The sequence below is a fragment of the Entelurus aequoreus genome, linkage group LG05 (genome assembly GCF_033978785.1).
Source record: "Entelurus aequoreus isolate RoL-2023_Sb linkage group LG05, RoL_Eaeq_v1.1, whole genome shotgun sequence".
In the NCBI taxonomy this organism is placed as follows: domain Eukaryota; kingdom Metazoa; phylum Chordata; class Actinopteri; order Syngnathiformes; family Syngnathidae; genus Entelurus; species Entelurus aequoreus.
In genome coordinates, this window is record NC_084735.1 from 67,411,343 (window position 1) to 67,428,837 (window position 17,495).

Below are 17,495 nucleotides of genomic sequence, written 5' to 3' on the forward strand. Positions count from 1 at the left end.
CATACGCAAATACGGTGTTAGCTTTCACTGTTATGCTGATGACACCCAACTCTACATGCCCCTAAAGCTGACCAACACGCCGGATTGTAGTCAGCTGGAGGCGTGTCTTAATGAAATTAAACAATGGATGTCCGCTAACTTTTTGCAACTCAACGCTAAGAAAACGGAAATGCTGATTATCGGTCCTGCTCAACACCGACATCTATTTAATAATACCACCTTAACATTTGACAACCAAACAATTAAACAAGACGACTCGGTAAAGAATCTGGGTATTATCTTCGACCCAACTCTCGTTTGAGTCACACATTAAGAGTGTTACCAAAACGGCTTTCTTTCATCTCCGTAATATCGCTAAAATTCGTTCCATTTTGTCCACAAGTGATGCTGAGATCATTATCCATCCGTTCGTTACATCTCGTCTCGATTACTGTAACGTTTTATTTTCAGGCCTCCCTGTGTCTAGCATTAAAAGATTACAGATGGTACAAAATGCGGCTGCTAGACTTTTGACAAAAACAAGAAAGTTTGATCATATTACGCCTATACTGGCTCACTTGCACTGGCTTCCTGTGCACCTAAGATGCGACTTTAAGGTTTTACTACTTACGTATAAAATACTACACGGTCAAGCTCCTGCCTATCTTGCCGATTGTATTGTACCATATGTCCCGGCAAGAAATCTGCGTTCAAAGAACTCCGGCTTATTAGTGATTCCCAGAGCCCAAAAAAAGTCTGCGGGCTATAGAGCGTTTTCTATTCGGGGTCCAATACTATGGAATGCCCTCCCTGTAAAAGTTAGAGATGCTACCTCAGTAGAAGCATTTAAGTCTCATCTTAAAACTAATTTGTATACTCTAGCCTTTAAATAGACTCCCTTTTTAGACCAGTTGATCTGCCGTTTCTTTTCTTTTCTTTTCTACTCTGCTCCCAACCCGGGGTGGACCGCTAGCCTGTCCATCAGATGGGGACATCTCTACGCTGCTGACCCGTCTCCACTCGGGATGGTTCCTGCTGGCCCCACTATGGACTGGACTTTCGCTGATGTGTTGGACTTTCACAATATTATGTCAGACCCACTCGACATCCATTGCTTTCGGTCTCCCCTAGAGGGGGGGGGGGGTACCCACATATGCGGTCCTCTCCAAGGTTTCTCATAGTCATTCACATTGACGTCCCATTGGGGTGAGTTTTCCTTGCCCGTATGTGAGCTCTGTACCGAGGATGTCGTTGTGGCTTGTACAGCCCTTTGAGACACTTGTGATTTAGGGCTATATAAATAAACATTGATTGATTGATTGATTGATATACACACACACACACAGCAGTGTTTCCAATAAACTGCCAAGATACCTGTGGCGGTGGGGGCGTGGCTATGGGCGTGGCTAGGGGCGTAGTCACCATGACATCATCAAGTAATTTGCATAATTTACTACAATGATATGATTTTCTCTAAAAAGGCTCAAAAAATGTATACTTACTAATTAATAACAGTTTTGTTTTAAACGTCCATCCATCCATCCATCCATTCATTTTATAATATAATTACAACACTTTATGTACATATTTATATAGAGATTTGAACAATAAGTTATTCACTGAAATATATTTATTAATTGTGGTTCTTACAAAAAATATATCTTATAAAATATAAAAGCTAAAATGTCTCTTAAAGCTCTGCCCCTTTAATTAGTGCATACTAAATAATTTGACTTTAGCCTACTACTACAACCATATTATTTACCAGCAACATAAAGTGAAACAGAGGCAGAGGTGTCCTGCCACAGTCAGTAACAAATAAACAGAAAGCAGTAGTGGTCAAATACAAATAAGGGAACAAGAGAAGTATGCTACACTTCTCTTTTGTAAAGTTTTGTAAATTAAATCTGAACAGCCTATATGGGCATCTACATCAACTATATGATTTGCCTGAGAAGCTGGACAGGACAAAAAAAAAAAAGAAAAAATATTTGTGGCGGACGTAATTCTTTCGTGGCGGGCCGCCACAAATAAATGAATGTGTGGGAAACACTGCACAGTACTGTACAGTGCGAGCATTTTAGTCGCATTAGCGACTGAAAATAGGTTGTTCGAGTTTAGGAAAAAATAGCATATTTTAACCCCTTCATCGCATTTTGCTCCCAAAATAAACCCATCCAAAGTTGACCAAGCTAGAGTAAAATCTTCGCCTATCTCTATAGCATGTTTGATATAAACTTAAACCATAACCAAACGGACAAGTGATTGACACAGAAGTGTCACTCTGTGCGCGCTGCAGAGGTGTGTCCCCCTCCTCCTTCTCCATGCACAGAGGGGAGCGCAACTCCAGCAGCCCACGCACTTAGTCTTAAACATGGAATAAAAAAAGTCTTAGTTGGAGGAACTAGTTAGTAAAAGACAACGTTTTTTTTCACCACCTTAAAACTTGACACAAACTGCACTGCACGCTAGTAAGTTATGAAGGTCGGAGGTAACATTGAACAACAAATCAATGATTGAAGTGACAAACTTGCCATTCAAACAATACCCTGTTTGTGGACAATAACATACAGCCATGGGAGCACATAAAATCTTATTTATTAAGCAGAGGTAACATAAACCAGTGAAAGATTCTAAAGAGATGCCGTCAGAGTCGACAAACTGCTGATGCTAGCTTGCTAAGCTAACAAAACAGCTCGAGCTACAGAGCTACTACTAACTTGCTGACGTCACACGTCAGTAGACAACAGACTTCGCCTTTTTAAAAGGCACAAGCCTAGCTGCATACACAAACAGCATTATGCCAGATATTAGAATATTTTTAAGTAGTGCAATAATTACTTTCCCTAGTAATTAATTACATTTATTAAAGAGTAATTCTGTTCGTAATTCAATAAATGTTTTGGTAAAGTAACAAGTAACCATAAATAATGACTTTTTCAAAGTAATTTTTAGAACACAGCCTGTCCCACAGCATCATGAAACAGTTGGCAGGTAGGTGTTCCTGGCTAACATCTTTGTGTGTATGTCCTATAATAATGTTTACCTATAAAAAAAACACTATTGTTAAAAGTCAATTATTTAAACATGTCCTCTTAAACCGGGGCACTTAATTTCACATTTTGTTCTTTTGTGTTTTTGTTAGCTGAAGAATTGAGCATACCTAAATGTTTTTCAAAGAAGATTGGAGATTATACCTGTATCTCACTTTTCTTATATTATTTTCAAGGCTTTTCAAGGCATCTTAAGTTGGGATCCTACTATGGAAAACCCACTTTCCTTACTTGTTGGTACCTATTTTTTGTGTATTCCTGAACATTCGTGCAGCGTTTAGGCTAGAGGAACAGCGAGTACCTGCAGCTGAGGCGAGCGTTCAACAAATTTTGATTCAATCTTTTTTTTTTTTATTGATATTTCATTTTTTTTAAATGTAATAAAAAAGTGATATTTTGTGGCAAAAATTAATGTTTAAAAACGCGGAGTCTGCGTTTTGGTAGGCGGCCGAGGGTGGAGTCAGCTCTCTTGGTTGCTTTGTTGGGTCTGCTCCTGTCTCTGGCCATGCTCCCCCACCCCAGCAGACGATGGCGTGGAACACCGCAGAGGCCGCCACAGTGTATTTGAATTTATTTTATTTTTTTTACTTTTGTGGCTGGTTGCATCAGCTTTGCTCTTTTAATGTCCTTTGTGTTCTTTGATGTTTCCCTCTTACACACATGTTTATGTGTGCTATGGCTATGAGTGTTATTTCCCTTGGTCTCAGTCTGGATCCCTTCTCCAGGGGCCCAGGCTTAGACGGAATATTTTTTTTTCTTGGTGACTTTTGTATCTGTAAGTAATATGCAACTATAATTATTAGATTTTTGTTTATATTGACATAATTAGTGTTTTAGGCGCAATATTGTTAACTTATTCAGCATCTCCAGCTTGTGTGCTATTGCGCTTAGCTGTTGTGTAGCTGCTCGTGCCAAGTAGTCTACTTATTTTGTCAGATTCCGGAAAATAGCACTTTTGTGCAAAATAAAAATGGCCCCTGCAGTACATATAAAACTCTTAACTCTAATATATATATATGTATGTATATATATATATATATATATATATATATATATATATATATATATATATATATATATATATATATATATATATATATATATACATATATATACATATACATATACATATACATATATATATATATATATATATATATATATATATATATATATATATATATATATATATATATATATATATATATATATATATATATACACATACATATATATATATATATTTTTTTATCTCATCCCCGTCCCCAGCGTGTACCTGTTTGTCACCTTTTTTGTAAGGGGCGCCGGAAGTTGGCAGACCCGTCTGCGATCCTGTTCTGTCTCCCTGTAATGTTTGTCTGATCTTGAATGGGATTGTGCGGAAAATGTTAATTTCCCCTGGGGATTATTAAAGTATTTCTGATTCTGATTCACAAACATTTCACATGGCTGATAGTACAACAACATGGTTTGTCAGTGTAGGGATGTCAAATTTCTTTAAAAGTAAAAGGAGTCTCATATTCAGATTTGTTTTATAGTGAGGTATTGTACAGTACTATATGTTTATTATTGTTAAGTATAATGAGTTTAGTTTTGCCTGGAAGTAATATATGTGTTTTGTTTGGTTTTGTTGTTGATCTCCAACTAAGACGTCCAGATGCAGGGAGGTCATTTAGGTCACACCATGACACATTTAAATGCATCTCAAAGGCACAGCACGTTTTCAGTGTGCCACTCCTAAACAAAAAATCTTACACCAAACTTTAATCATGTAAACCTTGTTAAGTGTTTGTTTTCACTTTGCAACCTACTCGACTGTATTTTCTTGTTAAATAAATTGATAATAATCCCTTTTAGAAATCACAATGCGAGCATCTGGTAGACACTTGTAATCTGATCCCGTCTTTGTTTTTACTTGAACGGACAGGAAAAAAGGAGGTAAAGCAGCAGCATGACCTCAATTTGTTGCATATTTAAAGCACCGAACGCAATTCAAATGAGTCTTACGTAGTGTTTGCTGGGGTTCCTCCGTTTTTGGACATCTTGCACGGTCACTTCGAGCACGGTCCTCCTCGGCATGATGTCCTCCTTTTTCAGTGGGTCTCCTCCAAGAAGATCAACCTGACGTCCTCGCAGAGATTGTTATGTTTTCGTACAGAAAAGTTTGTTCAATGATGACTCTTGAGACATCCGAGAAGTGGAGCCGCTATTTTCCGCCCCACAGCAGATTGTCGTATTCCTCGTCCCACGTCAGAGGACCCAGAAGAAGTTGAAGACTTCCTAGTTTTTCCTGCCCAGTCCCGATGACGATCACCGAACACTCCCAGCCTATCCCGGCTCGCCCACCGCAGCCAAGTGGGACATCCCACCCTGTCCCCTGCTAAACACTACCCTCTGTTGGCCATTTGTGCTCATTACATCTTAACTGTACATGTGGCACTTTTATTACGCTGGAGCTGATGCTGTAGTAAACAATGAGGGGGGTTTTGCCACCAATTCAAATCATATTGGATGAAATATCAAAAAGTACAATTGGTTTTCAAAAATATTGAATATTTAATAGACAATGTGTCCAACGTGTGGCTCTGGGGTCATTTGCAGTCCTTAGCTCGTTTAAGATTAAAGGCCTACTGAAACCCACTACTACCGACCACGCAGTCTGATAGTTTATAAATCAATGATGAAATCTTAACATTGCAACACATGCCAATACGGCCGGTTTAGATTAGTAAAGTGCCATTTTAAATTTCCCGTGAAATATTCTGCTGAAAACGTCTCGGTATGATGACGTTTGCGCGTGACGTCACGGATTGTGCGGACATATTGGGACAGCATTGTGGCCAGCTATTAAGTCGTCTGTTTTCATCGCAAAATTCCACAGTATTCTGGACATCTGTGTTGGTGAATCTCTTGCAATTGTTTTAATGAACTATGAAGACAGCAAAGAAGAAAGCTGTAGGTGGGATCGGTGTATTAGCGGCTGGCTACAGCAACACAACCAGGAGGACTTTGAGTTGGATAGCAGACGCGCTACCGTGAGTACAGCTTTGGCTTCCAAACATTTGATCGCTTGCCCGTACGTGCGTGTCGCTATGTGCATGTCACGTACGTAACTTTGGGGAAATATATGTGCTGTATGAACTTTGCGGAGGTGAACGGTACTTTGGGCTGTGGGATTGAGTGTGTTGTGCGGGTGTTTGATTTGTATTGGTGGGTTATATGGACGGGAGGGGGGAGGTGTTTGTTATGCAGATTCATTTGTGGCATATTAAATATAAACCTGGTTGTGTTGTGGCTAATAGAGTATATATATGTCTTGTGTTAGCTGAATATCAGGTCCCACCCGCCTCTCACAGCATCTTCCCTATCTGAATCGCTTCCACTTCCCTCTAATCCTTCACTCTCACTTTCCTCATCCACAAATTTTTCATCCTCGCTCAAATTAATGGGGTAATCGTCGCTTTCTCGGTCCGAATCGCTCTTGCTGCTGCTGGCCATGATTGTAAACAATGTGCAGATGTGAGGCGCTCCACAACCTGTGACGTCACGCTACTTCCGGTACAGGCAAGGCTTTTTTTTATCAGCGACCAAAAGTTGAGAGCTTTATCGTCGATGTTTTCTACTAAATCCTTTCAGCAAAAATATGGCAATATTGCGAAATGATCAAGTATGACACATAGAATGGACCTGCTATCCCCGTTTAAATAAGAACATTTCATTTCAGTAGGCCTTTAAATGATAACAATTCGGGGACAATTGAGAAAAAAACACACAATGTAAATAGAAAAAGTTGAAATGTTGATACAAATAACTCTGTTTTAAACAGGTGCATCTCCAAAATGATATCAATACTTGACAGAATAGAGCAGGGGCGTCAAACTCATTTTAGATCGGGGGCCACATGGAGAAAAATCTACTTAAAGTTAAAGTCCCAAAGACTGTCACACACACACTGGGTGTGGTGAAAGTTGTCCTCTGCATTTGACCCATCCCCATGTTCAGTCTCTGATAGGTGAGGGGAGCAGTGAGCAGCAGCGTGCGCCTCGCTCGGGAATCATTTAGTGATTTAAACCCCAATTCCAACCCTTGATGCTGAGGCAAAGGGTCCCATTTTTTTGTAGTCTTTGGTATGACTCGGCCGGGGTTTGAACTCACGACCTTCCAGTCTCAGGGCGGACACTCTAACCCAGTGGTTCTTAACTTTGCTGGAGGTACCAAACCCCACCAGTTTCATGTGCGCTTTCACCGAACCCTTCTTTAGAGAAAAATAAAATTGTGTTTTTTTTTCAAATTCGAGACAAAGTTATATGTTTTTGGTAACAGTTTAGTATCGGGAACATATTCTAAGTAACAAAGACTTAATATAGAGTTATTTGGTTAGAGTTAGGGTTAGAGGGTTTGGGTCAGGGTTAAAGGGTTAGGGTTATAATAAGGCCATGCCGAATAAGGTATTAATAAGTACTTAATAATGACTAGTTAAGAGCCAATATGTTACTAATTTGCATGTTAATAAGCAACTAATTAATGGTGAATATGTTCCCCTATACTAAAGTGTTACCATGTTTTTTTACTGGTGCACAAAATGAACCGTGCATGAACATCACCTTGTTCAAAGAACAAACCCAACACAGTGCATAATGTTACGGCTCAGACTCCTTCCAACGCCTCTCTTTCGTCTGTGCGCTCCAGTGAGCGCACCTCGGGACACGCCCACGGGTGCGCACAGCCAGGAGCGCGCCGTGCGCGTCTCCGCCCCGCGGCAGCCGCCAGCTGCAAACGATCACCGGCTATCAGCACACCTGCACGTAATGAAGGACCTGCCTTCGTAAACTCGCACAACCTGCCAGGCGGGGCCGGAGTTTAGTCTTCTTTACCCTTGTAAGCGTTCTGTATCTGGTTTCCATCCCGCGAACTCGCTCCTTCCCTGTGACTTCCATGTTTCCATTGTTCTGATGTTCTTGTTGTCTTCCCGCAGCGCTTCCCGTGTTCCCCTGTGATCCCTTGTTTACCTTGCCCCCCGGACTGCCTTTTGGATTCTCGACCTCCCGCTTGGACTTTCTTCTGACGCTTCTCTCTCGCCCGGATCACCTGCCTGCCCCATGGACTGCCCATTTGCTCTCTTCAACACTTGGTAACACACTTCAGTTAACTACACACATAGTCTTACACCACACACTTATTCCCTTTCGGATCTAGTTCACACTCCATTTCCTTAGTTTATATTATTAGTATTGTTGTTATTATTATATATATTGAATATATATATATATATATATATATATATATATATATATATATATATATATATATATATATATATATATATATATATATATACACATAATAAATATTTGTCCATACTGCCATCTAGTGTCTGTCGCCGTCACCTCCCCTTTAGTTGAAACACAACACATAAACTCACAAGAAATTACACACCTGCAAATCAGTGTGACTTCTGCTGTTGCCGTATCCGTAATACGCCGATAGGGAGAAGTTTGTATTTACACGATGAGACGGGTGTGTTTTGACCTCCGCCGAACCCCTGAGGCCGACTCACCGAACCCCTAGGGTTCGATCGAACCCAGGTTAAGAACCACTGCTCTAACCACAAGGCCACTGAGCTGCATTCCAACTGGTAAAATCACGGCACGATAACTTAAAAATAAAGACAGCTTCAGATTAATTTATTTGTTTAAAAATAGAACAATCACATTCTGAAAATGTAGAAATCATAATGTTGTTGTTTTTTTACACTTACATGTTGCGGTTAATATTATTCTTTATTCTTTATTTGTCGTTATTTAAACTTTCTGAATAAATGATGTGATAATGTTCATCAGTCAACTCATTGGTGTTAATTTTCAATCTATCAAGATAAAAAAAATAATATCAAAAATTTTAATTATAGAATGTTATTTATGTAGTTTGCTGGTGCACTATCATCATGTGGTTTATTTTTTGTACATATGTAGCATCATCTACAAAGATACAAATAATTGCTATTGCAACATCTAGTGGACACATTTAGAACAGCAGTTTCTCTCATTCAAAAATGTTGGCTCATTTTTATACTTAGCAAACTCATCCCGCGGGCCGGATAAAACCTGTTCGCGGGCCTGATCCGGCCCGCGGGCCGTACGTTTGACACCCCTTGATTAGAATGTAAACACTGATTTTACCATATTCAACTTTTTGAAAAAAATAAAACAATTTGAGATTGCAAATCTTTTTTTTATTAGCTGTAAGAATCAAAAATGTATATATGTAACATAGAGTATTTCCCTCTGTGTGTAGTGACTCAATAGATCAATGAACTTCTGAAATAAATAATTGATAAACTTATACATTTTCTTTATATATTCAAATTTGTAATGCAACTATAGAAGTTCCAGTTGCATACATGAATGCTTTTTTTAAATTAATCAATTACACTGTTTTTGCATTACTTTTTTGTATTTAATCATTAATTTGTGAATATTCTTTTAGAATATTCTATGGTGTTGCTTATTCAATTTTAATTCCCTGAAGAAAATTTTGGGAAAATGTGTTAAAAAAACATGTGTATACTAACAAATTATATTAGATACATTCTGTACTAAACATAGTCTATTTTTCAATAAAGTGCATTTTCCCTGGAACATTTTATTCTACTGTTTTACTTATTTGTTTCATTTTACTACTCAAACGGTATTTACTGTTAAATACCGTATATAATAAAAAAACATTTAAAAATAATCATGATTCCAAATAACAATAAAAAAAACCAATACATATATATATATATATATATATATATATATATATATATATATATATATATATATATATATATATATATATATATATATTTAATGCAATAAGAGTATTCAAAGGCTTGTCACCAAGTAGAATTAGTTTAAAAATAATAAAAGGAAATTAATCAGGATGGATTTATTGTGAAATTATGACCCATTTGATTAATTTAATATGTACCGTATATTTGTTATTAATCTTATATTTATTATATTTCATGACTTGTAATGTATAGTGTCAAATAGGTGGGGAAAATTGTCACAATATACAATTGAAACTATACGATACCGGGAATTTATTTTATTAGAAATAACAATACAATGAAGTTGAATATGAATGCAATAGGAATGAAGGGAGTCTTATCACAATAAAATGCAAATACTGATGGAGCTGCCGTTATCTAACATTTATAGGCAAAACATTCCGCAATATTGTTCAATAATAAAAATACGTTTCTTGAACAATTAATACAAATGTTTTATATTTCTTTATGACATTGCAAGGGTATCTGATATATCTCATACATTTGATACATGGATCATGTATCCAAAGTCATCATAAATGATGGATGCAGATGTGAAAAGGTCCCTCAGATGAAAGGTGAAGGGTCGGTGCCGTCACACATCCGCAGTTTGAGGTGAGAGGTGATGCCAGAGAAGCGTTCTTGCAGGGGCAACACGTAACCCAGTGTGTCCCCTTGAGCCACTGCTCCGATATAACGGAACGGCCGGATGTTAAAGATCTTCACACAGTGCACTAGAAGAGAAAACAATGAATAAAAACTACATTTTCGGGTTACTTTCATGCCTGAAAGTGGTCTTTGAACATCGGATGTTGTTGTTTTTAAACACCATCCATCCTTTGACAATGTATACGCTTCGTAACAGCTATAATCCAAGTTATTATTATTCTGTTTAGCATGCGTAGAAATAACATGAGACGGCTTAAATTGCTCTTTCATAATCCCAAACGGGTCTTTTGAACCTTCATCTTGTAGGATGCCACAACACAAACTCCACACTCTCACTGTGTCCCCCTATTGATGTTTCCGCGCTATAATGCAACGTCAGGGCGAAGTATGTCATCTCTGTGATGTCAAATCTTGGTTTTAGTCAGCTGATGAAAGGAACTTGACTGCACATGTTTTCATGTGATGAATCATACCCAATTAGCAGCAGAGGGACTTAATGATGTTCTCTCGGCACTGCAACGCACCTCAGGATGCTCTCAATATGCACAAATACCCTGGCTGGGGGTCGTCATCCGGCCTTTTGATGGAGATTTACTCGCATGAAGGCGGGTCCTCTGTGTTAAAGGCAACCAGGAGTTCAGTGGAATCCTAATCTAATCCTTCTAAATCGCTGAAAGAACTCATCCCCATGCTTCCACCTTAATACCCCAACATCAGCTATGCCCTCTGTCCTATACGGTCCTAACCATGACCGACTACTAGAATATATACAGTACGTAGGGAAGATAGTTCAAGGAGTTGTTGAGGTCATTCATAGTTCAGTGATTTTCCCCTCATTTATTAGTATTATGGCTTTAGAAATATAGTTAAATTATAGTAGAATGTTGTTTGGAAGCCTGTGTTTACTAACAAACCAATCAGTAGAATAGGCATATGTGTGAGTACATCCTGGCCGTGTCCTTTGGTGTCACAGAAAAGCACTTTTTTATTCGAAATATTGCATGACCTTACAAAGAAAAATGAACAAATTAACCTTAGAGTTTGCTTAAAAACCTGCTGACAAATAAAGGACAGAGCATTATATGCTGCTTGTTGACCGAAAGTACAAGAAAACAATAACACATAGGAATCAAATTTGGAAATTCCCCCTCCCCCCAAAAAACCCTTGTGTGATATGCTGCTTGTTGACATTACAAACAAGACAAAAAAAAGCAAATTGGACAAAAATGTTGCCAAAAATCCTGCTGACAAATACAACCTAGTGTATTTCATGCTGCTTGTTGACATTACGGTGAAGAAAAAAATAAGACATTACACTCCCATTTTGCTAAATAAACCTGTAAACAAATAGAAGACGGTGCATGATGTGCTGCTTGATTTATTAAATTTTACAAACAAGAAAAAAAAATAACACAAGATTGGAATCTAATTTGGTCAAAACACCTGCAGACAAATGGAAGACAGTGCTATGCTGTGCATATGCTGCATGTTGGAACTCGTTAACGTTACTAACAAGAAAAGAAGAAGACAGACTCAAATTTTGCTAAATTGTTGACGTTACAAACAAGAAAAAACACATTGCTCTCAAATTTTGCTCGAAAACGTGCTGGCAAATACAAGTGCATGAGATATGCTGCTTGTTGACATCACAGAAAAAAAATTAACTACACATTAGACTCAAATGTTGCAGACATACAGAAAATGGTATGCATTATATGCTGCGTGTTGCAGCTTGTTGACGTTAATATATATATAAAAAAAGGAGACATTGGACTCAAATTTTAAACAAGATAAATCTTCTATATGCAAACAAATAGAAGACAATGCATGAAATGCTGCTTGTTGACGTCACAAACAAAAAACAGAACACGTCGTGCAAAAATTTTGCTTAAAAAAACCTGCAGACAGTGCATGATATGCTGCTTGTTGACGTTACGTTAAAAAAAGAACACATTGGACACAAATTTTGCTAAAAAAAACCCCCCAAAAAACCTGCAGATAAATAGAAGACAGTATATGATATGCTGTTTGTTGACATTGTTGCTAAAAAAACCCAAACAAACAAAAGAAAAAAACCCCCTGATGACAAATAGAAGGCAGTACATGATATGATGCTGGTTGATGTCACGATAAAAAAAAGAACACATTGGACTCAAATTTTGCTCAAAAAAATAATAAAAACCTGCAAAGAAATAAAAGACAGTGCATGATATGCTGTTTGTTGACATTGTTACAAAAAAACAAACAAAAAAAACTAACCCTAATGACAAATAGAAGACAGTGCATGATATGCTGTTTGTTGACATTGTTGCTAAAAAAATTTAAAAAACAAAAAAGAAACCCTGATGACAAATAGAAGACAGCGCATGATATGCTGTTTTTTGACATTGTTGCTAAAAAAAACCCCAAAAAACCAAAACAAACCCTGATGACAAATAGAAGACAGCGCATGATATGCTGCTTGTTGATGTTATGAACAGGAAAAATACTATATGTACAATAACGGAAAAAGTATACGCAAACCGGGGTAAACTTCTGATTAAAAAAAAGTTGTCTGAATCCACATAAATTACTCATACAAAAGTGGGCCGTGTACAAAAATTGAGCCATTATACATGTTTTTTTTAGTTTCTTAGGCAACAGAACGTTATCGTCACCACTTTCTTACATTTAAAACATTCTTGATTATTGCAACCAATAAAAAGTTATGTTTTGTTAGTTGGTTTATTTGATAATACAATTAGTTATCACAAAACGATGACCTATTGACCTGAATATTCAGAATGATCGTCTTACGCTCAAGGTTTCTAAATGCTAACCAACAGGTGGCGCCAAATGACTTACACCCCAAACGAGTATGTTTTTCTTCCTGTCACTCACAGGCTGCACAATGACCTATAGACATGTAGCTGCAAAAAGTGGTTGGTTGGTTGGTAGGTTTCAGTTTATTTCAAACATGCATACAATACAATTACAATGTAATACATCACATATTTACACTTATTTAATTATAACATGTCCGAAAAGGAGCAGGAAGAAGCAGAGATTATGTAAATCTACCGTTATTCATATCATAGCAGTTTTATCTGATTAGTTTTTTCTTTATTTGTAACACAACAGTGTGTACATAAATGAGTAATTACGTAAGTTGATATACAGTCAGTAAGTAAACCATTATTAATTACATAAATGAATATTTGACATACACACAATAATTAAAGTTCTGACCAATAACTAGTTAAGTAACTTATGGTTCACCTAGGAGATTAAAAACTTGTAGTTTAAATAGGGCTGTGAATCTTTGGGTGTCCCACGATTCAATTCAAAATCGATTCTTGTGGTCAAGATTCGATTCAAAATCGATTTTTTTTCAATTCAACACGATTCTCGATTCAAAAACGATTTTTAAAGGCCTACTGAAATGAATTTTTTTTATTTAAACGGGGATAGCAGATCTATTCTATGTGTCATACTTGATCATTTCGCGATATTGCCATATTTTTGCTGAAAGGATTTAGTATAGAACAACGACGATAAAGATTGCAACTTTTGGTATCTGATAAAAAAAAGGCTTGCCCCTACCGGAAGTAGCGTGACGTAGTCAGTTGAACATATACGCAAAGTTCCCTATTGTTTACAATGATGGCCGCATGAAGTGAGAGAGATTCGGACCGAGAAAGCGACAATTTCCCCATTAATTTGAGCGAGGATGAAAGATTTGTGGATGAGTAAAGTGCAAGTGAAGGACTAGTGGGGAGTTGAAGCTATTCAGATAGGGAAGATGCTGTGAGAGGCGGGGGTGACCTGATATTCAGCTGGGAATGACTACAACAGTAAATAAACACAAGACATATATATACTCTATTAGCCACAACACAACCAGGCTTATATTTAATATGCCACAAATTAATCCTGCATAAAAACACCTGCGTGTTTGTTATGCTAGCTCCTAGCTCCTCTGCTAGCTCCTAGCTCCATAGAACACGCCAATACAATTCAAACACCTGATCAACACACACAATCACTCAGCCCAAAAGACCGTTTACCTAACCCAAGGTTCATAAAGCTTATATATTTTTAAAAAGTTACGTACGTGACGCGCACATACGGTCAAGTTATCGAATGTTTAGCAGCCAAGGCTGCATACTCACGGTACCTGATATTCAGCTGGGAATGACTACAACAGTAAATAAACACAAGACATATATATACTCTATTAGCCACAACACAACCAGGCTTATATTTAATATGCCACAAATTAATCCTGCATAATAACACCTGCGTGTTTGTTATGCTAGCTCCTAGCTCCTCTGCTAGCTCCTAGCTCCATAGAACACGCCAATACAATTCAAACACCCGATCAACACACACAATCACTCAGCCCAAAAGACCGTTCACCTAACCCAAGGTTCATAAAGCTTATATATTTTTAAAAAGTTACGTACGTGACGCGCACATACGGTACGGTACGTGTTATGCTAGCTCCTAGCTCCTCTGCTAGCTCCTAGCTCCATAGAACACGCCAATACAATTCAAACACATGATCAACACACACAATCACTCAGCCCAAAAGACCGTTCACCTAACCCAAGGTTCATAAAGCTTATATATTTTAAAAAAGTTACGTACATACGCAAAAAAAAGCCAAAGCTGCATACTCACAGTAGCACGTCTGCGTCTTTGTCATCCAAATCAAAGTAATCCTGGTAAGAGTCTGTGTTGTCCCAGTTCCCTACAGGCGTCTGTGTATCCAAATCAAAAGTCCTCCTGGTTAGAGTCTCTGTTATCCGAGTTCTTCCATCTTGACTGCATCTTTCGGGAATGTAAACAAAGAAGCGCCGGCTGTGTACTGTTGTGGCTGACTACGTTCGAAAAATACGTCCATTTCGCACCGACAACTTTCTTCTTTGCTTGCTTGGCTTCCTTCTCCATAATGCAATGAACATGATTGAAACAGATTCACGAACACAGATGTCCAGAATACTGTGGAATTATGAAATGAAAACAGAGCTTTTTCATATCGGCTTCAATGTGGAAGGCATACCCGTGTTCGCCGGGCTACGTCACACGCATACGTCATCCTCAGAGGCGTTTCGAACCGGAAGTTTAGCGGCAAATTTAAAATGTCACTTTATAAGTTAACCCGGCCGTATTGGCATGTGTTATAATGTTAAGATTTCATCATTGATATATAAACTATCAGACTGCGTGGTCGGTAGTAGTGGGTTTCAGTAGGCCTTTAAAAAAAAAAAAATATTTTTTTATTTTAGTTTTTTTTGTTTTTAATGAAAACAATAAACAACAATACCATAATAATGCAATACAATTTAAAAACCAAACCCGACCCAGAAACATTCAGAATAGCAATAAACAGAGCAATTGAGAGCAATTGAGGGCACACAAACATGACACGGAACAATCTAAAAGTAGTGAGACAAAAATGAATACTATCAACAACAGTATCAATATTAGTAACAATTTCAAAATAGCAGTGATTAAAAATCCCTCATTGATATTATCATTACAAACATTAATAAAAATTTTTTTTTACAAAAAGTTAACAATAGTGTCACAGTGGCTTACACTTGCATCGCATCTCATAAACTTGACAACACATTGTGTCCAATATTTTCCACAATGATATAATAAGTCATATTTTGGTTCATTTAATAGTTAAAACAAATGTAAATAATGGATCCCATATTCCAATATATGACTCATTATTATCTAAACTAAGTGCAGTTTTTTCTACTGATATCATCTCCATAGCTTGTGTATACCAGTCAGTATGAGTTGGACTATCAACATCCATCCATTTTTTTAATATTACCCTTTTTGGTATTATGCATATTGAAAGAAATGCATTTTTACTCTGATGACACGTTACTAAATTGATGCAGATCCCCAAGAATACAAGTTTGCAGTGTCATTGGGATGTTTATATTAAGGACTGTGATTGCTTCTTTTGTTGTTTTCAACCATAACTCTTTTATTCTCTGACATTCCCACAATAAATGAACAAGAGTTGCTTCGGCTGCCCGACACTTCATACATAACTTGCTATCTACTACACCAATTTTAAACAGCTGAGAAGATGTAAAATATAATCTATTCAATATCATAAATTGAGTCAGTTTATCTTTAATGCTTCTAAAGGGCTTATTGGCATTTTTCCAAATATCATTCCATGATATGTCTCTTTCATCTAAAATGTTTAAGTCCATCATCCATTTCCGAACACATGCATCATTTGCATTTCTAGTGTGGTGTTCATTTATTATTCTATACAATAGTTTAATTAATTTCTTAAATGTATCTTGATTAAAAAGTGCATCTTCCAGTTCATGGCTATTTAAAGACATACTTTCAGAGAATATGCATTTATTTACAGCGTGTTTTAAAGAGATAACATTTAAAAAAGGATTTCTGGGTACATTATATTGATCAACTAAATCATTAAACGGTTTGAAAGAGTTTTTAAATCATTAAACGGTTTGAAAGAGTTTTTATTAATAATATGATGAGGTTTAGTAATACCTCTGTCTTTCCATGTTGTCCATTTAACCACATTTTTATTAATTATGATACTAGGATTGTACCAAAGCGGTTGATTTACAGATGTCATTGACTTGATTCCTAGTATTTTCTGACACAGTTTTAGAATGTTAAAGGTGGCTTCTATTGGGCTCTGCCTCAATTAATTAGGTATTTTTTTAATATAATACAAACTCCCCACATCAATGTCCAAATTCATTAACATATTTTTTTCTATGTTGATCCAGTCCTTATCTGCAGAAGAATTAAATAAGTGGCTTGCTTGTTCACAACCGAAGGAGATATAATAATGTAAGAAGTTTGGTCATTGTAGTCCTCCTTTATCTTGTGTACAGGACAACCTTAAGTATGAACAACTGGCCTTCTTTCCACACCATATAAAATGTGATATCATTGTATGTATTTTCTTAAACCAACTTTTATTA

The 17,495-nt window shown here is 37.1% G+C and overlaps 2 protein-coding genes across 8 annotated transcripts in view; both read right to left on the reverse strand.

Annotated features, from left to right (window-relative positions):
• Positions 1-5,326, reverse strand: part of sh3pxd2b (SH3 and PX domains 2B) — a 70,786-nt gene extending 65,460 nt beyond the window's left edge. For all 5 annotated transcript variants that reach the window (XM_062048717.1, XM_062048715.1, XM_062048716.1 and 2 more), the window contains exon 1: positions 5,040-5,326. In XM_062048717.1, coding sequence (XP_061904701.1) covers positions 5,040-5,111 — 72 coding nt within the window. In that variant the 5' untranslated portion in view covers positions 5,112-5,326. The remainder of the gene's footprint in view (positions 1-5,039) is intronic.
• A 4,801-nt stretch (positions 5,327-10,127) lies between these two features.
• Positions 10,128-17,495, reverse strand: part of LOC133649811 (leukocyte cell-derived chemotaxin-2-like) — a 67,236-nt gene continuing 59,868 nt past the window's right edge. For all 3 annotated transcript variants that reach the window (XM_062046484.1, XM_062046485.1, XM_062046486.1), the window contains one exon: positions 10,128-10,580. In XM_062046484.1, coding sequence (XP_061902468.1) covers positions 10,414-10,580 — 167 coding nt within the window. In that variant the 3' untranslated portion in view covers positions 10,128-10,413. The remainder of the gene's footprint in view (positions 10,581-17,495) is intronic.